General features: G+C 47.1%; 1 protein-coding gene and 1 pseudogene across 2 annotated transcripts; one reads left to right on the top strand and one right to left on the bottom strand.

The window, feature by feature from the left end:
* Positions 1-5,245: 5,245 nt before the first annotated feature.
* On the bottom strand, positions 5,246-6,078 carry LOC309969619 (BOS complex subunit TMEM147-like; annotated as a pseudogene). Its single transcript has one exon. The product of its transcript is annotated as a BOS complex subunit TMEM147-like (transcript).
* Positions 6,079-19,890: 13,812 nt separating this feature from the next.
* On the top strand, positions 19,891-22,032 carry VRTN (vertebrae development associated; the record flags this gene model as incomplete). Its single annotated transcript, XM_082851312.1, has 1 exon — positions 19,891-22,032. One exon carries the CDS (start codon positions 19,891-19,893, stop codon positions 22,030-22,032), a length of 2,142 nt encoding a protein of 713 aa, XP_082707438.1.
* Between the last annotated feature and the right edge of the window lie 862 nt (positions 22,033-22,894).

Below are 22,894 nucleotides of genomic sequence, written 5' to 3'. Positions count from 1 at the left end.
AATCCGTCAGTCCCTGCTGTTTACCTGTTTACCAGGTGGCTCTAAAATCGGACAGACCATCATCCTGATCTTTCCTGATCCTTAGGGCTGGCCCCACCTGGGCTCCCCTTGCCCTCCTAGGTAGCCTCCTATAGAAACCCACATTTTGTTTCAAATAGTGGTTCAGTAGGACAGGCCAGGAAAAGGGACAGTTATTCCTCACGTCTGTGAAAAGCCCTGTGGAGATTCAGGTCTGGCTCAGATTTGCTGCTCCCTGACCCTCCTCCATCTCTTGCAGGCCCTGCCCTTGTGGACTGAGGCCAAGCTTCAGACAAAATGAGGGCCAGTTGATTCTAACTGGCATGTTCCACATCTTCTGATAGCCCCCCAAGGCGCCTCCAACTTCCTAGGATATGGGCCAACACATCAAAAGGCGCCCTGCAGGGAGAGGAATGAAAACTCTGGAACCTGGCCACATCCTGCCTTAGAGAGAAAAGCTGAAATACAGCCACGAAGGTGATCATGGTTTCAGTCAACCCAGCCAGCCCTTGGCGTCCTCAAAGGGCCCAGCAGTCCCAGCCCTTAAAGGGCTCAGAAGCCACTTTAGCCACAATAATTATATGCACTGCACGTACCCAGCAAATGACAACACAAAGTGCTTCCTTCATTCATTTACCAAAACACAGAAATAAATACGTAAGTATCTAAATACTTCTCTACATATTACCTTCTTTGACTAAGCATTTCCACTTTGTGAATCTTACAGAAATGTTTGTACAATGTGTGCAAATATGTCTTTTCACATTGTTTGTAACAGGGAAAAAGTGGAAACAACCTAAATGTCCAACTGCAAAGAATTGATTAAATATATTATTGTACATCCCTACAATCAGATATTCTGCAGCTGCTAAAAGGTGTGAGCTAATTTTATATGTACCAACAAGGAACGTAATCCATGACAGACATATTGTTGGGTGAAAGGAAGCAAGTAGCAGAACAATATATAAATGTCATTCCTTTTTGTTAAAAAAAATGTATTTATTAAGGTAGAAGGTAGATAGATAATTCTTTTAACCTGAGGATTTAGGACAGCGGTTGTTACCTTAACTGCACATTGGAATACCCAGGAATTAAAAAGATCCAGAGGGGGCTTCCCTGGTGGCGCAGTGGTTGAGAGTCCGCCTGCCGATGCAGGGGACACGGGTTTGTGACCTGGTCTGGGAAGATCCCACATGCTGCGGAGCGGTTGGGCCTGTGAGCCATGGCCGCTGAGCCTGCGCGTCCAGAGCCTGTGCTCCGCAACGGGAGAGGCCACAACAGTGAGAGGCCTGCGTACCACAAAAAAAAAAAAAAAAAAAAATCCAGAGGCCCAGGCCCACTCCAGACCATGTATCAATATATCACAATCTCTTGGGGTGGGTGGGTGGGAGGGAGGGAGTTTTTTAACTTCCCCAGGTGATCCCAATGAGCAGCCAACTTGGGAAACACTACCATAAAAAAACAGAAGGAGGGCTTCCCTGGTGGCGCAGTGGTTGAGAGTCCACCTGCTGATGCAGGGGACGCAGGTTCGTGCCCCGGTCTGGGAAGATCCCACAGGCCGCCAAGCGGCTGGGCCCGTGAGCCATGGCCGCTGAGCCTGCGCGTCCGGAGCCTGTGCTCTGCAATGGGAGAGGCCACAACAGTGAGAGGCCTGTGTACCGCAAAAAAAAAAAAAAAAAAAAAAAAAACAGAAGGAAGGAAAGGTTGACTCAGAAAGGAAAATCAAGTTGTAACCTCTTTACATGAAATCTAAACAGATATTACCTACTCTGCTCTTTCTGGGAAAAGAAAGGGGCTGGATCGCCTCGAATTATCACTAGCCTTCTGTAAGCACTGAGTTAGTTGAGTTTAGCTCTGAGCAATGCCAAACTTTTTGATGACACCTGTAGGGGTTCTAGAAGTTGACCACTTGACTTCAGGAGATGAAGTCTCCAAGGGCAGCAGGAAGGTTAAGAGCCCGCATTGCTGCGCCTTCTGAAGGATGTGGGCCACCACCTCATTAGTAAATGGGAACACAAACGAAGCACTTTGTGCAGCGCCTGACACAGTGGCGGTGCTTAACATGCGGTAGCTTATTTCTTTTCAGGAATGGAAAGAGCTCAGAGATAATCTTAGTGCCTGCTGAGTTCCAGGCACGTATATATGGTGTCTTGTAATCCAAACAAGCCTGAGGCCAACATTCATATACCCATTTTACAGATGAGGAACCTGGGGCATACCGGGGTTGGCATCTTGTCAGAAACCAGAATTAAAAGCCGGTTCTGTCCAACTCTATATTTTGTACTTTGCTTACCACACTCTGTCCCTTCTTAGGGACCTTTTGGGCAGGGATTTAACTCTGATTAGGGCTCTCATTTTTAGACTCACTATTCATTTACCTTCAGAGGAAGGGAATGTGTGGCTGAAGTTACCTGGGATCACTCTGCTTAGAGATGATAGGACACCTTAAAAGGCTGTGCCCAAAAGTGGTCTGGATGGCCTGAAGTTGAAGCCACACCATGAAAGGAAAGGAAAGTTCTATCTCTGAGCCCAAAAGGAAACGTTATGGGCTTTGGGCATTTGTTCTGCACTGCAAATGGATGCAGGCAGAAGACCCCTCCAATCTCCCACCCCAAATTTTCCATTCCCTCCTCCCTCAAAGCAACTGCCTGAGCCTGGTTTTCACATCTGTGTTTCCTGGCCTGGGTTCTGCTCCCATTCGTTTTCACTTCCCTTGAAAAAGGGAGGTGCTCTTGGGCTTTGTCCTGTTGTCTCTTCTCCCTCCTTTTCACACCACTTGAATCAAGTACAGCAGTCAAAAACAGGGACTTATTGAGTATCCACCTTAACCAGCACTGTGGGTAGCACATCGGTCCTGGAGAGTCTGCCTTAGATCACCAGTACTTCCTCCACCTAGAATCTCTGCTCTATCATCTCTGTTTCCTGGGCCGTGCAACCCCCATGCCACCTCCTCTAGGAAGCTTTCACGGATCTCATCTACTCCGTGTCCTTACAGCACTTGCACACCTCTCCTGCACGGCTTTCCATATCCTGTACTTGGTTTATGGCTATTTGTATGTATGTCTTCCCCACTAGACTGAACATTTCCTTGAAGGCAGAAACAATCTTTTCTTTTTGGCCGAGCTGAGCAGTTTTTGCGATTTTAGTTCCCCGACTAGGGACTGAACCCGGGCCCTCGGCAGGGTGCGGAGTCCTAACCACTGGACCACCAGGGAATTCCCACAATCTTTTCTTTATCTTTGTATTTTTCAAGAACCTAACTCAGTGCCTGGCATATTAAGAAAAAAAATTCATACGGTTGTTTGCTTAAACTCTTTCCAAAAAAGGATTTTAAGTGCCTTACTGAAATACATAAAGAGTAGCAGAAATGGGACTGAAGAAAAGCAAGGGTAAAGAAATCATGGAATGAGAGTGCTCGCTTCGGCAGCACATATACTAAAATTGGAACGATACAGAGAAGACTAGCATGGCCCCTGCGCAAGGATGACACGCAAATTTGTGAAGTGTTCCATATTTTAAAGCAACTATACGCCAATAAAAATTTTTTAAAAAAGAAAGAAATCATGGAATGAGAGCCCATAATAACAACAAAAATATTTGAGTTCTTACTAATGCTGAGCACTGTTCTAATTGATTTACATGCATCGCCTCATTTAATCTTTATAATAATCCTGGGAGGTGATTACTGTTATAATTGTTTTACATTTGAGGAAATGGAGGCACAGAGAGGTTAAGTCACTTGCCCAAGTTCACACAGTGGGATGTGAACACAGGCAATGTGGTTTCAGAAGCCGTGCTGAGGGGCTTCCCTGGTGGTGCAGTGGTTGAGAGTCTGCCTGCCGATGCAGGGGACACGGGTTCGTGTCCCGGTCCGGGAAGATCCCACATGCCGTGGAGCAGCTAGGCCTGTGAGCCATGGCCGCTGAGCCTGCGCGTCTGGTGCCTGTGCTCCACAACGGGAGAGGCCACAACAGTGGCCTGTGCACTGCAAAAAAAAAAAAAAAAAAAAAAGCTGTGCTCATAACCACAGCCCTCAGGATACCAACTACAGACATTCTGGGTTATGAATCTGGCTCTGAGGTTTCTAGCAGTCAAAGCCAAGAAGAGAAGGCATTTAATGACAAGAGTGATTGTATTTATTAGAAACAATAAACCAAATCCTTGGGAGAAATGCAGCTTTTTGTAACCTTGAGTCTGAGAGAACTCATCAAGAAGACACTGCTTTTCAAACTTTATAAGTTAATCTTCCATGGGTAAAAATTGTTAAACTCCCCAATACAGGTATATTTGTTTATATTTATACTAATATATTATGTGTATTGTAAAACACAAAAATAGAAATTGAAAAGAATGAGAGAAACTATAAAAACACATGGAAATTCTGCTGAGGACCATCTTGTACACTCCCTGGGCAGACACAGGCCCCTCCTGAGTTCCCTGGTACAGTAGGTGATTCTATGGGATGGATCCTGGCAATAGATAACAGTGGCTGACATCACCATTTCTTATAACAACCAAAGCATGACACAGAAAATGCATTTCAGCGACAGCAGTTCTAGAGGGACCAAAATAATGTTGTCCAAATGAGTACATCTCTGATTGGCTGGTTTGATCTAGTAATAGATATTTTATTTATTACATATATAAAACTAATATATAACTTAATTATATATATTATATATGTATAACTAATATCAATTGAGCCTTTTCTGTATGACAGTCATTGTACTAGATGCTTTACTCATGCTCCCCATTTAATCCTTATTGCAATCCTTTGAAGTAATTATCAGTATAATCACCATTTTACAGATGAGGAAACTGAGGCTCAGAGAGGTTAACTGGTTCATGGAGTAGAGCTGGGGTTTAGACTCATGTTTATTAGATTCTGAAACCAACGTTCTTAATCACCTTCTCTACTCCACAGAAAATTTGAATATAGATGGTTTTAAACAGTAGTTTCCCCCTTTTACAAATCCTTTTTATTTACCAAAAGAATGCATTCTTGTGGTAAAAAATGCAAACAAAACTGAAGTGTGCAAAGTAAAAAGGCCACCTTTTCCCACAAACAAGCTCACCAGGTTTCCCCTGTTAGTCTACTCTTTCTAAAGTCTTCTAGACTTCCTTCTACTCACTAAACATGTGTATATACATATCAGTTTTTCAAAAGTAGGATCATAACATATATTTTCCTTTAACTCTCTCTTTAACGTGGCTATCTTTCCAGGGTGGTTCATGCAGATCTGTTCACATATTAGGAGCAGATAACACAATTGCCTACTTACCCCTCTCTTCTTAAAATATTCTCTCTGGGTTTTTCTTTCTGCCTTTTTTTTTGGAACTCTGCAAATACTGTTTACTTCACTGAAACCTGGAGATGGGGAAAAGGTATGTGAAAGTCTGGGACACCGAGCCTAGGAGTGCATATTGACAAGGGCGACATACAGGGACAGGGTGCTGAGGGCCAGCAGTGCCGTCCAGCTGCCCAGGGAACAGAGGTGGACGAACATCTCCATGACAAAGGCCTTGTAGACGCTAAGGAACATCAGTAGAAGGACTGCTGGCTGGAAAGTGTGGTACAGGTCATAGCATGTGATCATCTACACCTGGGGTGATGTGACGACGTAATGGACCAGACAGATGTTGGAGTCAATGCTCATCTGGATGTATTTCCAGTCAAACTCAGTGCCTGAGCTCCAACCCAGAGGGGGATGTAGCAGGACATAATGAACTTGGCGGTGGCCCAGCCCAGGGCAGCAACCATGATCTTGTATTCCCCCTTGCCGGCATTCTGGGACATGACAAGGTTTAGGCCTATCAGGTCTGCCACAACCACGCTGGCCTTCATGAGCTCCCCAATGAAGTCATAGATGCCGCCTTCCCAGCTGGGAAAGAAAGCGGCCAGGAACAGCATCTTGCACAGCTGCATGAACAGATAGGTGACCCCGGCCTGGACGCACTTCCAGAAGGCGCTGTACTCGGACAGCCTGCTGCACTTGTAGGTGATGAAGTAGGGGAGAAGAAGGCCAGGGCGAAGCAGTCCCCAAAGGGGAATAGTGTCATGGCGTCTGCTGCCCAGCCTGCCGCAGCGCACCTCTCTGCCTCGGAGGCCTGGCGCCTGAGCCTGGGCCTGGCGCCCACCTTCCTTCTGCCTCTTTTTTCTTTTCCTCTGGGTGACTCTGAAGTTTAGTCCTTTTTCTTTCTCCCTTCTTTTCCTTCTTCTTCTATTCCCTTGCCTCTAGAGCTTATCCATCTATATGCTAACAACTCCCAGACTTACTTCACTCTTTACCTGGAACACTGCAATTTTCTCTATTTTCAATTTGCTTTGTTGGTAGTTTTAAGCCTATTGGAGAATGTATATTTGCATTTGCTTATACTTACAAAAAGAAAGTCTGGAAGGAAATTAATGAAAGGGGTTACCTGTGTGTGGTGGTGGGGAGTGGAGGGAATTGGGAATAAACTAACCAAGATCAAAGGCACCAGGCTTGAGATTACGAACAGAGTAGTTGGGAGAACTTGGGTTTGGCCTGTGGTCTTGTCTCTCCTTTATGGATGAAATAGAGGTGACAGAAGAAATGTAATGAACTTGGTGGGGAGAGGACCACAAGGCCTTAAAACCTGGTCTGAGGCCTAGCTGTTCCAGTGGGGTACCTGTGCCTGTTTCCTTGGGACAGGGGAGGGGTAAATTATCCACAAGCCTTCTTCCCTGTCCAGGTGAATTCCCCAAGGGCACCTGCAAAGGCCCTGTAAATAAAGCCGGTGGCAATCTAATGACATAGCCCACCCTTTGCAAGCTCTTCTCCTGGCTAAGGATAGGGCGGCCTGCCCTCCGCCTAAATGGAAATGCTGCACGTGGTAAGTTTCCTTCCCCTTCGCTTCCATAAAGTGATCCTCCCATTAAACAAAAATAGATGTTCAACCTTCCTATTATAAAACTTATCAAACACATCAAAACTGAGAGAATGGCATAATGAACCACCTTGAATGAATGGTAAAATGAACCCCTGATTCAATAATTATTGACATTTTGCCATATATGCTTTACCCTTTTCTTCCTCCCTTCCTTTCTTTCTTCCTTCCTTCCTTTCTTTCTTTCTTTCTTTCTCTTCCTTTTTTTAAAAATCAGGTAACAAAAGATCAGTGTTTAATGGCAAACAGTCGCGGGGGGGCACTTTTTCTTCTTCTTTTCCTCTGATTTTTTTTTTTTTTTTCTTTTTGCAGTACGCGGGCCTCTCACTGTTGTGGCCTCTCCCGTTGCGGAGCACAGGCTCCGGACACGCAGGCTCAGCGGCCATGGCTCACGGGCCCAGCCGCTCCGCGGCACGAACCTGTGTCCCCTGCATCGGCAGGCGGACTCTCAACCACTGCGCCACCAGGGAAGCCCTTTTCCTCTGATTTTTAAAGAGCAAATACGTAAAGTCCTACCATTTCAACCCTAAATTCTTACAAACATATCTGAAAATTTAGGACCTTTTCTTACTATTATCACCTCTAACAAATTTAACATTAATTCCTTAGAATATTATTAATTCCTTAGAATACGCTAATACCCAGTCTATATTCAAATTTACCACAAAATTAAATGACTTTAAAGCCATAGGAATGCCAGATCGGAGTTGCAAATGAAACCAGAGAAGCTAGCATCAGCCCAGCAGCCCCCTCAACACAGGTCTCTGAGAAGTGCCTGTGTCCAGGAGTGAGGGGCATTCCTTGGGAAAAGCAAGTAACAGTAGCTCTTATTGAGCACTTACTGTGGACCCCCCTGTGCTATGGCTTCTGACTGGAAGAGATGACATTAGCTCTCTGTGTGTCTTCATAGTACTGAACATAATGCCTACATAGAGTAGACACTCAACTAATTGAGATGTGAATTGATCATCATACGTCCCTGGTGTTAAGTGTTTCTTTGCAGCGAAGGAGTGACTTCAATGTTTAATTCAATCATTCGAATAAAGTGGATATTATTATCCCTATTTTAAAGAGGAGGAAACTGAGGGTCAGACTTGTCTAAGTTCCCTAAACTAGAAAGTGGAGGAGCTGAGCTTCAACTCAGGTTAGTCTGACTCAGAGTCTGAGTGGTCATCTGTCTTGGTAATCGCCAAGGGACTCTGATAGGGGTAGTAAAGGCCTGAGTCTGGGGTAGAGTCCTGGGCAAAGAGAGGGTAAAAGGGCCCGGGGGGGTGGGGGGGCGGGCGGGGAAGAAGAGAAAGGAACAAAGAAAGGAAGCCAGGAGATTATGATGTCATGGAATTAAAACTAGCAGCCATTGGATAAAGAGCCATGGTATACAGTGAACACAGGTATTTGTTCTGCTGTGGAATGAATGAGAAGCTTTTGAACCTCAACCCTCAAACTCCTGAGTCAGGTCCATGGACATCATTATGTACTCAGAGCTAGCCCAGGATCTGGCCCATACTAGGAGCTCAAATATCTGTTGAATGAATGACAGTGCATGAGTGAATGTGTGAGTAAATGAATAACTGAATAAATGATAGACTAATATGTAAATTATTTAATAAGGCATTGAGTGGCTGCATTAATTGAATGACAAATGGATGAATTCTTTAAATATCTATAGAAGGAGAATGAAGTGGGAAGACAACTAAATCTAACAGCAGCATCATGTCCAGAGCATTTTATCATGAGACCTGTGCTAAGAACTTCATAAGCAGTTTTTCATTTAATTCTCAGAGCAAACTCTCCAGTACTATTATCATTCTTTAAGTGAGGAATTAGGTCTGGAGATGTGAGAAAACTTGTTCAAGGGCACATAGGCACAGAGCTGGAATTTTAATCCTGCCATTACGCTCCAAAGCTCAGGCTTTTCACTATACAGTCAGTGTTCAATCAATATTACTTCACTCAATACCGGACTTGTTTTTTGTAGCTGATCCAAATACAGGTGAACCACCACTTATACAACCCCTGGAAAGCTGTAAATTTAAACACAGTTAATTACTTATCTCAGCTCATTATGTAAAGGAAGCTGTCCTATTGTATGCCCCTTTATAAGTGAAGGATTACCCGGAACTCATCTGCTTCCTAAATCTGAATTTTGTTCAAAGCAAGGTATATATTAACTAAAGATATCTACTTGTAGGAATTGGTTTAATTATTGCTGGGAATCTGGGATTTTTGGTGTTTGGACAGCTTATGACGAGGCCCTTAATTTTGTGATACCTCACCTTAATGGTTTAAATAAAGGTAGATTAAAATGTACCAAATCCAGAATCCATTAAAGACAAGATATGTTCAATATATGTAAAAATAAGCAGATTTCTTCATGATAAAAAAACCACCGTAAGCCAAGTCCAATTATAAACCACAAACTCAGAAAAAAATATTTCTAGTTCCTGTCGTAGACCAAGGGCTGTCTTCATATAAAACTCTCTTTAATCAATAAGAAAAGGTCTATAACCAAATGGCAAAATGGGGCAAAGGATATTCACAGGAAAGGAAATATAAATGGCTCTTAAATGGATGAAAAATGCTCTTTTACTCATAATGAAAATTGTAAATTAAAACCACGCTGAGAGACTAAGTTTTCACCTATTAGATTGGCAAAGATAAAAAAAAAATGTGGTGACACACTATGGTGGCTTAGGGGTAGGAAAACTACACTCATACTTTGTTTTGGGGGGAATAAACTGGTACAACTTCTACGAAGAGAAACTTGGCAAAATCTATCTAAATTACTATATGCATACACTTTGAAGGTATAGTTTCACCTACACATGTGCAAAATTATGTATGTGCAAGGTTACCAATTGTAGCATGGTTTAAGAGCAAAAGAAGGAAATGACCTTAAGGTTCATCAATAGAGGACTGGATAGGGACTTCCCTGGTGGTGCAGTGGTTAGGAGTCTGCCTGCCAATGGAGGAGACGTGGGTTCGATCCCTGGTCCGGGAAGATCCCACATGCCGCAGAGCAAATAAGCCCTTGCGCCACAACTACTGAGCCTGTGCTCTAGAGCCTGCGAGCCACAACTACTGAAGCCTGTGTGCCTAGAGCCCATGCTCCACAACAAGAGAAGACACTGCAATGAGAAGCCCACCCGCGCACTGCTACAAAGAGTAGCCCCTGATCGCCACAACTAGAGAAAGCCCACGTGCAGCAACGAAGACCCAATGCAACCAAAAATAAATAAATAAACATATTTTTAAAAAGCAAGGTACATAAAAGTAGTATATTACATTTATGCTTTAAAGAAAGGACAAAAGTGCTCTCTGAGAGATTTGCTTCTTTATACATAACAGATCTCTGGCATGATACCTTAGAAACGATGTTGGTTGCTTTTTTTCCCCTTAATACATCTTTATTGGAGTATAATTGCTTCACAATACTGTGTTAGTTTCTGTTGCACAACATAGCGAATCAGACATACACATGTCCCCATATCCCTTCCATCTTTTTAAAATTTATTTATTTTATTTATTTATTTTTGGCTGCATTGGGTCTTCATTGCTGTGTGTGGGCTTTCTCTAGTTGCTGAGAGCGGAGGCTACTCTTCGTTGCGGTGCCTTCTCTTGTTGCAGAGCATGGGCTCTAGAGTGCAGGCTCAGCAGTTGTAGCAAATGGGCTCAGTAGTTGTGGTGTACGGGGTTAGTTGCTCTGCAGCATGTGGGCTCTTCCCGGACCAGGGCTCGAACCCATGTCCCCTGTATTGGCAGGAGGAGTCTTAACCACTGTGCCACCAGGGAAGCCCTACCCTCCCTCTTGAGCCTCCCTCCCACCCTCCCTATTCCACCCCTCTAGGTCATCGCAAAGCACTGAGCTGATCTCCCTGTGCTATGCTTCTGCTTCCCACCAGCCAACTACTTTACATTCGGTAGTGTATATACATCGATGCTACTCTCACTTTGCCCCAGTTTTGCCCTCCCACCCCATGTCATCAAGTCCATTCTCTACGTCTACCTCTTTATTCCTGCCCTGCAACTAGGTTCATCAGTATCTTCTTCTTTTTTTAAGATTCCATATATAGGCGTTAGCATATGGTATTTGTTTTTCTCTTTCTGACTTACTTCACTCTGTATGACAGACTCTAGGTCCATCCACCTCACTACAAATAATAACTCAATTTCGTTTCTTTTTATGGCTGAGTAATATTGCATTGTATATATGTGCCACATCTTCTTTATCCATTCATCTGTTGATGGACATTTAGGTTGGTTCCATGTCCTGGCTATTGTAAATAGTGCTGCAATGAACATTGTGGTGCATGTCTCGTTTTGAATTATGATATTGGTTGCTTCTGAAAAGAGAAACTGTAGAAAGGGAACAGGGCTGAAATTTGAATCTTTAATACTTTAGTAAATTTCTGAACCAGTATTTACAAGCATTTTGAATAATATACAGTGGTACTGTGGTCCCTCCCTACTTCAGCCCCCCCAACCCCATCCTAAGACCCCCAGTGGATGCCTGAAACTGTGGAGAGTACCGAACAATATATATACTATGTTTTTCCCTATACTAACTAGTTGGGTAGCATCTACAGCGTGGACAGGCCGATGGGAGGGATGATTCACTCACATCCCAGGTGGGACAGAGCCGGGGGATGAGAGATTTCATCACGCTACTCAGAACAGCGAGCAACTTAAAACTCATGAATGTTTGCTTCTGGAATTTTTCATTTAATATTTTTCCACTGCAGTTGACCACAGGTAACTGAAACCAAGGAAAGCAAAACTGCAGATAAGGAAGGACTACTGTATTATTATTTAGATATCATTTATGTATAGAATACATAGGCACATATATGATATATATTAGTCAAAAGTAAAGTATTTAACACAGAATAAAAATATGCACAGAGAGACTAGAAAAATATACATGTGTATATGCACAGAAAAAGCTGAAAATATACAGAAGAAGAACTGGGCAGTTGTTTTAGGTCTCATAATGAGGAGAATGGGTTTGGGACTAAAAGGGAGGACTGGCTTAATTTACTCTATTTTTTACTCTGTACCGTTTGGGTCTTTTGTAAAGACAAAGTTTAACTTGTGTAGTCTAAGAAAAGAAACTAGATTAGAAAGAAATGTACCAAGATGTTCACAATAGCTGTCTTTAGATAATGAGATTACAGGTGATTTTTCCTGCTTACTACTTTACTTTTAAAATTCTCCCAATTATTCATTTTCCCAATTAGTCTATAAATAAGACTCTTACTTTGGTAATGGAAGCGCCAGCAAACCTTTTTATCACTAGGGTTTCTTTTTAAAAAATACTTTAAAAGATTCTATTAGCCTTTTAAAGAATTTTAAATTATCTTCATTGCCTTTATTAAATGATAGCAAGTAATACAGACTCCTTATAAAATGTCAAAAGACACAGAAAGCTATGTGGAAAGAAAAAGTTATCTCGTAATTCCATCTCCTTCTACAAAATCACCACTATTGTCTGAAACTGTTAAAATACTGCATTTATATTAAGAACTTAAAAATAATTTCAGATTCACTGGAGAGCCTGAGAACTGGAATATACTTGCTTTGGGCCAAGCAGTCCTAAATGCTTACGTTTATCTTATTGAATCCACCCAACAACTCTGGGGATAAACGAACTCTCTGGCGTAAATGTTAGGCCCCAGTAACCACTAAATCAGGGCTCTGAGGTTTAAACAATTTGCCTAAAGCCATACTCTAGTATGGGGCAGGGTTGGCATTCAAATCCAAGTCCAGGAGGCGTCTAAACCACTGCCTCAGGCGACTGCCATCATGGTGGGTGGGGCTGGTGTGCTTAAGATGCAGGGACTGGACTTGAGTTCACTTCTGGTGGCCCCCTCATCCAGCTTTCCTGAGGATGGAAGTTTGATAAACGAGTTTTGACTTAGGTGATAAGTGTAGGGTTCATGATCGGCAGAGGAGAAGATGATTAGTGGAGCTGGGCCATAACCGACACTGGGGGGCATTTTACGGTGGTAGCGAGGGGTAAGGCGAATAAAGAGGAGAGGTGGGTGGAACTGAAGCCCGGGAGAAGCTGTTAGCCCCAGCACTCCAAAGGGTTAAGGCTGGGCAGGAAAGCCCCTGGGGGGAGCTACCACCAAAGGCTGCAATCTGGCAGCCCTCACCTCCCCCACCAGCGGGGAACTGGACGGGCGGATAGGACTAGTTCCTCCGGGATTATCTGAGGCCTCTGGGCTGAGGTGAGCTGCGGGGAGGGACGGAAGCCCCAGGTACCACATGTCCTTACCTTCCTGCTGGGCTCAGAAAACCAGGTGTCCTGGGATAGGTGCCCTGGTCCCAGACAGAAGCATCTTTGGCCCAGGCACACTTTGGGAGTGAGAGGTGTTGAGCCTCAAGCCTGGGGGATGCTCAGAGAAAGGTGGGGATGGAGGCCTTTCTGGAAGGGAAGGGGGCCTGCACCAAGGTGGGGGCAGTGAGTTCTCCAGCCTCCCTGTCTCTTGGGGGCCAGGGATGGGGGAGCTGCCTCAGGAAGAGATGCATCTTGGGGGTTCAGAGAGCCCCAAGTCCTCTAAACAATCCCCCAAGGCTAGTTTCCCGGCTCCAGCTTCGCTCTCGCCCCCCCTCCCCCTCTTAGCCTTGCCACAGACTTTCCTTAGGTCTTTCTATCTAAACCTCCTCCCCTCCCTTTCCCCTCCCCCCAAATTCTTTGGAAATCTTTCGACTTTCTTTCAAGTTTTCCCTGGGCAGTTTGGGGTCCGTTTCAGAGCTAGGTCAGGGCGCTTAACACCCACAGCTGGGTAGAGTGGACGAGACAATAGCTGCTATCACTTTACCATTGGAAGTGACCCCCGAATTTGCACTTCTTTCATCTTGGGACCAGAGCACTTGAGGGTGGGCGATTTCCTGGGGGGAGTGGCTTAAGCCGCTTCTCCAACGGCCAGTTGGCTGTAGACGGTCCATGCTCAATGGTCCACCACAGATATGAAACCAGTTCTGGAGTGAGAGTGGCGCTCAGCTGGGGACACTGCCCACAGGGTGACTTAAATGTCCCAAGCTGGAAGGTGGAGAGAGAAGCGGACGCCCCCTGGGCTCTGGGCCACCCTCGAGGTCAGTAAACTAGGAAGTTTCCTCAAAATTAGGAAGGGTGGGTGCCTCGAGCAGTTTGGAGACCCCAGGGGAACGAGGGGGTGGCCTTGGGACACTAAAGGGCTCAAGGGTCATAGAGTGACTCTGAAGATGCCGTGTGTGTGTGTGTGTGTGTGTGTGTGTGTGTGTGTGTGTGTGGGTGTGGGTGTGGGTGTGTGGAGACGGGACGCATTGTTTCAAGTTCTCCTTCTCCCCACCCCCACCTCCAGCCTCTTCCCCATCCCCACCCCCCGCTCGCCCGCCTATCTCCCCTCCCCACCTTACACAATGGTCTGGCCTTAGCCCCTCCCCAGGCTCCCGGTGTTTCCCCAGTTGGATCCCTTGTCTCAGATACCCCCAGCCAGCCAGCTCTCTCCCCAGCTATCCAGGGCCTCCTGGCGGCTCGCTCCGCTTCCCCTCGTGGGCCTCGCTGCCCATTCTCCTTCCCTTCCAGGCGCGTGGTCCCCTAGAGCTACTCAGCTTGGGAACTACCGAGGCATGATTGACTGGGTGGCCTCAGGCCCACCCTGGTGCCCCCAGACCCTCCTGCTGCCCTTGGTTGGTGGGAGGTTCCTTGGGAAGTCACAGCCAAGGGACTTGCCTGCCACCAGCCAGGACCTGTGGCCGCCCACGCCCCGCGAGGCCTCCTGGCCACCGGGGAAGAAGCCAAGATGGCTGGCGCTCCCTGGAGCCAGGGGCGCAGCCTGGGCAGCTGGGCCGGCCAGAGAGGTGTGGAGCCAGGCCGGGTGAGATGCCAGCCATGCCTCCGCGGCCTTAGGCAGTCTTACTGAGGGCTGAGGCCAGTGTGGCCCTCCCTCACGCTTGTAGGGCCTGGCTGGCTATCGAGACTGCAGGGCCTGCTTTATGAGGGATGGGGAGAACACGGGGTCCTTGGTGAGCGAATGCGGAGCCCAGGATGAGCCTGGCAGGGAGGGTGTTTGTTCTAGAGGCCAGAGACCTACCAACACTGTCAGCAGATGCTTTGGCCCTTTCTTCCCTTGCCCTGCCCAGAGCGCTGGCTCACCCCTTTTAAAATGCGAGGGACAGAGGCCAGAGCTGGGCTCCGAGACCCCATCTGCTTGAACTAAGGAGACTGGGGGAGGAGGAAGTGGGCCTTGGTGAAGGTGAGGCTTTGAATTGCCTGCAGAGTTGCCCGTGTCCATTCATTCCTTCCTGGGCGCCAGAGCCCTTCTTAGGTGCCAAGATGTTGGCTGGATGCTGTCCTATTTCCTCCCTTCCAACCTCAAGCCGGGGAGCCTGTGTCGCCTTGAGGGGCCCTGCCTCCTCGGTTTCATGTTTTATCAGGTCTCTTGTAAGAGTGGTGGGGCCAGGGGAGGCCAGCGGGCAAGACCCCTAGATTAGCTCTCACTTTCTGCACCTTACTCCACGAATGCACCTGGTAATTGTCAGATCTGCTTTGCACTGCGTTTCCAGGGAGCCATCACCAGAAAGACTGTTGCACCTGAACCCCATCAACCATTGTCTACTTAAGTATGATTAGCTTCCCCGTATGGCCTCTGGCCTTTCCCCGCTGCCCCATTCTCTCCTGGTCCAGACCCACCTGAGTTGACGCGAGGTGCAGAGCCTCTCCAGGGAGCTACTTTTTCTCAGCAAGCTTTTGAGGAAAAAAGAAGTAGGGTATTACCTACTCACATCTCCTCTTACCTCTTTGGGGAAGAGGAAGGAATGAGTTAGGGTGGGGTGGGGTGGGACTGGGATGGGAAGAGTAGGTAGGGTGGGACAGGGAAGGGGAGGGAGGAGGGTGGGGTTTATGCAGGAAGACGTGTGGTCTATCTGGACGTGTTGGCAGGTATCTGGATACTACAGCGGGAATTCAGGCAAGTCAACTTTACCTTTCTGGACCTCAATTTCCTTATCTGTAAAATGGCCAGCTTTGTCTCGACGCCCCAAGAATCAATGTGTTTCTGCAGCCTTTGGATAATGAGCATTTTGGGCCCTGTATTTCCCTGTATGGTGGACTCACAGGGGTTAGGAGGGGAGCTCTGGAGTCAGATTGCTTAGGTTTTGTAGTTTTAATAGCTTGTGGTCTTGGGAATGTTATTTAACCCCCAAGCCTCCATTTCTCTATGTGTGAACTAGAAGTAGCTATCCTAGTGAAGGTGCAGGTGTGATGGAGTTGTAATTCATGTAGAAGGAAAGTGAGAACCACATATAAATATTACCTCTGAAAAGCCTGAAGTCCAAACGCTCACCCAATGCAAAGCCCACAGAAACCTGTAATCCTTTAAGGGAACATTGTGCCCTCCTCCTGGTGTGGAAGGGCAGGAAGAATCACCCACACAATTAATTATACCCTCTTATTTTTTTTTTTTGAGATTTTGGTTGAATTACCTAAATGTACATAGTAAACAGTAGGTGAATGGTGGTTATTTTCATAATTTTGTTTGCGGAGTATCTAGCGGAGCAGAGCTCTCATTTATATGCGTCTGTATAGCAGCGTTTACAAGTGACATGCAAGAAAAACAAAACCCCTAGCATCTTTGTTGTCTGCCAGAATGAAAAAGCTCTTCTGTGTTTACAGTTTGCTCCTCAGAGCTCAATTTTTTTTCACATATGGAAGTGCTCTCGGTGAAGTTTATCTCCTGAGTCCAAAAAACTAAGTTTTTAAAAAAGTAAATATGAAGTATATAAAAGATGAACAGATTAAAAGCCCAATTCCAGGGTCAGATAATGTGGGACAAATAGAAATCTGGTGAGAGGTTAGACCAGGTTTGTCACAATAAACACATAAAAAAAAAAATCTACAAGCAAGAAATTTTTATCCAAAGGTGATTCTGATAACCAGTTTTTAAAAAGCTTTCTTTTTTATGGTTACCAAGTAAGATTCTGTTGGTAAGCCTTTGGTTCTTTAAAAACTTTTTTTCAACTTTACTGAACCATAATTTACACCCAAATGCACCCCTTGTAAGTGCGCAAAACACTTTCCTTTTAGGTGTGCAGTTTGATGAGTTGACAAGTGTATACACCCAAACACAATTTTTAAACCTAGAGCTAATCTAAAGGAATCTATTAAAATCTGAGAACAAAGATCTGAGAAAGGGTAATGGTCTCCTTTTTAATTTAAAAACAGTGTCCACAAAGGAATATTACTCTGCTTTGCAACACAACACGGAAAACCTACCAGTAATTAGGATGATTAGTTTGAATTGAAAGGTGGCTGGCATTTTAAACTGGAGTAGATGAATCTCAGGCCCTAAAGAGCATCTGGTTTCAACTACTGGCTGCACCACTTATGAGGCCTGGGGCAAATTGGGCAAATGAGCCTAAATTTGATTGTCTCAGTTTTTTCACCTGTAAATTGGGGATAATGGTAGTACCCATCTTAAAGTTCCACCGCCAGGATTGGGAAAGTGCGTGGCAAATAGTAAACCTTAGTTATTAGATCTATGTCAGCACAGTGGCTAGACTGCTGCTACCTCTTTGGAGAGACTAACTTTATCCCAGGGCAGCAGTTCTCAAACGTTTTTGTCTCAGGACACGTGTATGCTCTTAAAAATTGAAGACCCTGAAGAGCTTTTGTTTATATAGGTTACATCTGTCAACATGTTACATTCAAAATTAAAATTTAGACATGTAGAAAAGATTTCTTTATTAAAAAAGAACAAACCTGTTAACATAGTAACAAATAATAGTTTTTATGAAAAATAACTTTTCCAGAACAAAAAAAATTTAGTGAGAACAGTGCATCTTTTAAATTTTTCAAATCTCTAATATCTGGTTATCAGAAGATAAGTAGATTCTTATCTGTCTCTATGTTCAATCAGTTGTGATACATTATTTTGGTAGAAGTACATGAAGAAAATCCAACTTCATCCGGACACATAAATGGACAGAGGAAGAGTATTTTTTTTTTCCTTTGACTTTGCCACCACGGGGCTTGCGGGATCTTAGTTCCCCAACCAGGGATCGATCCTGGGCCACGGCAGTGAAAGTGTGAAGTTCTAACCACTGGACTGCCAGAGAATTCCCAGAGGAAGTGTATTTTGGTAGCATTTTCAGTGGATATTCTTTGACAACTACACCGCAACTCGACAGGTGGTAGTTCCTCAAAGCTTAGTTATAATGCAGAATCTGAAATAATATCTAGGAACTTTTGCACCGTATTATATTAAAAATCCGTTGCTTTCTTTTATACTTTGAATGGATCTTTTCCCCGTGCCATCCCATTGGTTATTTGGGAAATACAGTTCATTGAGTGATGCAAATCTTCAAATGTTGAACATTCCATTATATAGTATAAAAAGTTACATGTCTTAGTGTCACCACTGGTCCCATCAGAAAAATCTTTAAGTATTGGGATGCTGTCAAGCTCACTGTAGTGGATACAAGTTTTCCAAAATTCTAATTTTCAAATGAAAGCTCAGAAATTTTCACTGGCCATAAATAGTAGTAGTTTTCCTTGAAGTGACAGCCTCACCTTATTCATTTTTGAGAAAATGTCTGTCAAATATATCCAAGTCTAAATGACTAATGCCACTCAATTTTTCTTTCAAGTAAAAGTGGTATTCCATGAAAAAGCGGCTAGTTCATCATGCAACCCAATTGTCACTCATTCATTATGCACCAGTGTGCAGCAGAAATCCTCTATGAGCACTCCCCATTTTGTCACTCCCAACACTGAAGTCATGTACTTAAGGGTTATGATTTTAAAAAATAATGATCTTTGTTGCTGTATCAAGGACATTTTGGAGTGATACTAGCTTTCTTTTTCCCAACTGTGGCTGCATCATGGGGTAGAACACAGTGATTTCTAGTTTAATTCATGCTGAGGTACTAGCTGTACTCCAATGTTAACACGATGAAAAAGGCAAATCACATCTTAGTGTTGTTATCTTAGTATTATTATGAAAACAGTTTAACTTGCAGCCCCTCAGAAAGTCTCAGAGAACCCCAAGGGTCCATGACCGTACTTTTTTTTTTTTGACTGCGCCGCGTCTTCGTTGCTGCGCGCGGGCTTTCTCTTGTGGTGAGTGGGGGCTACTCTTCATTGCGGTGCCGGCTTCTCATTGCGGTGGCTTCTCTTGTTGCGGAGCACGGGCTCTAGGCACATGGGCTCAGTAGTTGTGGCTCGCGGGCTCTAGAGCGCAGGCTCAGTAGCTGTGGCGCACGGGCTTAGTTGCTCCGCGGCATGTGAAATATTCCAGGACCAGGGCTCGAACCCGTGTCCCCTGCATTGGCAGGCGGATTCTTAACCACTGCGCCACCAGGGAAGTCCCCATGGACCATACTTTGAGAATCACTGTTTTAGGAAAAAGGAGACCAATTTAGGCTATGTGTGATTGTCTGTCTTTAACAGGTGTAGAGGTACAGCTTTTATACCTGCACTATATAATATGTATAGTACTAGATAATACTCTAATATATAATAGCTAATGCTTCTTTAGTACTTTACTATGTGCCAGGCACTTTTCTAAGGATGAATATATATATAAATATGTGTATGTGTGTATACACTTACATACACTTAGATGTCTCCGTCCTTTACTTTCATTGTCTCATTTATATCCGCAACAGTCCTATAAGGTAGATACTTTTATTATTGTCCCCATTTTAACAGAAAAGGAACCAGAAACACAGAGAGGTTGAGTGACTTGCTCAAGCTAATATCAGAACCAGGATTCGAAGCCATTCTCTGAGGCCAAGCTCTTCCTTTGTACCACTGCGTAATTAAACAAATCCCAGGAGGCACGTAGCCATTACCTGCTATGGGGGGATGGGAATAGATAGATCTTGAGGGAGAAGGCAGAGGAGTGGATAAGGCACCGTTGCTGGGTATCATCTGGATGCCTTGGCTGACCTCTGCCCTCTCTCCTTTGCCCTGGTAGGATGACATCCCGGGAGCAGCTGGTGCAGCAGGTGCTGCAGGAGCTGCAGGAGGCAGTGGAGTCCGAGGGCCTGGAGGGTCTCGTTGGTGCTGCTCTGGAGGCCAAGCAGGTCCTGTCTTCCTTTGCTCTCCCCACCGGCCGGGAGGGAGGCCCTGGCCCCCAGGTGCTGGAGGTGGACTCGGTGGCCCTGAGCCTGTACCCAGAGGATGCTCCCCGGAACATGTTGCCGCTGGTGTGCAAGGGCGAGGGCAGCCTGCTGTTCGAGGCGGCCAGCATGCTGCTGTGGGGCAACGCGGGCCTCAGCCTGGAGCTGCGGGCCCGCACGGTGGTGGAGATGCTGCTGCACCGGCACTACTACCTCCAGGGCATGATTGACTCCAAGGTGATGCTGCAGGCCGTGCGCTATTCCCTGTGCTCTGAGGAGTCCCCGGAGATGACCAGCCTGCCGTCCACCACGCTAGAGGCCATCTTTGATGCGGACGTCAAGGCCACCTGCTTTCCTAGCAGCTTCTCCAACGTGTGGCACTTGTACGCCCTCGCCTCCGTCCTTCAGCGCAACATCTACTCCATCTACCCCTTGCGCAACCTCAAGATCCGGCCATACTTTAACCGCGTCATCCGGCCCCGCCGCTGCGACCACATGCCCGCCACGCTGCACATCATGTGGGCCGGCCAGCCCCTCACCAGCCAGCTCTTCCGTCACCAGTACTTTGCCCCCGTGGTGGGGCTGGAAGAGGTGGAGGCTGAAAGTACCAGCCCCGGCCTGGCCCCGACTCCCACTGCCCTGGCCCCGCTGCCCCCGCTCGCCAAGACCCTGGAGCTGCTCAACCGGGAACCTGGCCTCAGCTACTCCCACCTCGGTGAGCGCTACAGCATCACCAAGAGCACCTTCTACCGCTGGCGGCGGCAGTCCCAGGAGCACCGGCAGAAGGTGGCCACCCGCTTCTCGGCCAAGCACTTCCTGCAGGACAGCTTCCACCGCGGGGGTGTCGTGCCGCTGCAGCAGTTCCTCCAGAGGTTCCCCGAGATCTCCCGCTCCACCTATTATGCCTGGAAGCACGAGCTCTTGGGCTCTGGCGCCTGCCGGGCCCTGGGCCCCAAGGAGGAGCTGGCCATGGAGGAGCTGGAGAAGCTGCCGGAGCAGCAGGTTGCCAAGGGGCTGGGGTGCTCCTCGTCGGCCATGTCAAGCCCTGGAGTGGTCTTAATGCAGCGGGCCAAGTTGTACCTGGAGCACTGCATCTCCCTGAATACGCTGGTACCCTATCGCTGCTTCAAACGCAGGTTCCCCGGCATCTCCCGGTCCACCTACTACAATTGGCGCCGAAAGGCTCTCCGAAGAAACCCCAGCTTCAAGCCTGCACCAGCCCTCTCGGTAGCCGGGGCTTCCCAGCCAGCATCTGTTGGGGAAGAGGCCTTGCTCCCTTGGAAGGGTGAGGCAGGAGAAGGGGCAGGGAAAGCAACGGGTGGGGGGTCACCTGCCCCCCGGGAGTTCCTACCCCTGAGGATGCCCCTGTCCCGTTGGCAGAGGCGCCTGCGCAGGGCAGCCCGCAAGCAGGTGCTCAGTGGGCACCTCCCTTTCTGTCGCTTCCGCCTCCGCTACCCGAGCCTGTCTCCCTCCACCTTTTGGGTCTGGAAGAGTCTTGCCCGGGGCTGGCCCAGAAGTCTGTCCAAGCTCCAGATACAGGCCCCCAGCTTGGGCAAAGGGGGCATGAAGGAAGCGGAGGAGAAACGGGAGAAAGAAGCTGGTAGGAATGTGACAGCTGCCATGGCCCCACCTGCAGGGACCCTGCAGATGGCGGCTTCTCCAGGAGAGGATCCAGGGAAGGCCCTGGGAGGGCCTTCCAGAGAGGGGGCCCTGCAAGAGGGGGCCACGGCCCAGGGCCGGCCCCCCAGTGGGTCCCTGTCCAGCCACCCTGTGGTGGCAGCAGCGGCGGGTGGCAGGGACGGCCAGGTGCTGGTGATGGACGTGCTCGCCACCACGAAGTTCAAGGCCCAGGCCAAGCTGTTCCTGCAGAGGCGCTTCCAGTCCAAGAGCTTCCCCTCCTACAAGGAGTTCAGCGCCCTCTTCCCCCTCACCGCCCGCTCTACCTACTACATGTGGAAGCGTGCCCTCTACGACGGCCTCACCCTGGTGGATGGCTGACGGGGAGGTATGAAAGGGGCTGGGAGGAAGGAGGACCACTTTGGAGAAGGTCAGAGACCTGAGTTGCACCCCCCTGGCTTGGCCAGGATCCCTTTTGCTCTCACAGCATCGACCCTGAATCCAAGGGCAGCTTCGTGTTGTTTCCCAGCTCCAGGGCAGAGAGAGCCAGAGATCAGCCATCTTGGCCCCCTGCAGAGAGCTACAGGACCAGAGATATTCTCTTCAGTTGTTTACCATTCTTATTTTTATTATTGTGTCTTGGTTTTAGTCTTTTGATTCAAGTGCGTTGGCTGGGCCCCCTTGCTGGTGTTGGAAGCTGTATGTATGTGGGGACCCGAAGCGGGGTTGGTTAGCCAAAGCTGCTTTCAGCTTTTCCCTGGGACAAAAGGAGTATTGTAGCATGGCCGTCTGTCCCATTGGGTAGAATATATGTCTTCAGTTCCTTTTGGGGGTTGGCACACCCCCTTACTCAAAGATGTTTCCCAGAGGAACATTAAGAGACCAGATGTGGAGCAGGTCATGGCTTCTGCCTGGTGGCCCTAAGGGAGAGGGTGCCAGGCTCAGTGTGAGCAGAAGCAGGGATGTAGAGAAAGAACCAGGTTGGCCTCTAGGGGAGCACTGAAGGCTGGCCTGTCCGTTGTGAGGCGTGTGGTGAAGGACTTGGGGAGAGGGCCTTGGGTCTCTACTTGCTGGTGCTTGGGGCATCTGCTGTGGACCCCGCAGTCCTTGGCCAGCCCGGCTGGCCCTTGGGGACCCCAGTTTTTCTGTTGAGCTCCTCCTCAGAGCCTGTGCCCCATCTCCAGTGAGAGACCACACAGTGGCCACGCAGGCAAGAGACTGAATTTGCATTGTCCAAGAGTGA

This window comes from Leucopleurus acutus (genome assembly GCF_964270905.1).
Source record: "Leucopleurus acutus genome assembly, chromosome: 1".
Taxonomy (NCBI): Eukaryota; Metazoa; Chordata; class Mammalia; order Artiodactyla; family Delphinidae; genus Leucopleurus; species Leucopleurus acutus.
This window is presented reverse-complemented; position numbering and strand designations above follow the sequence as displayed.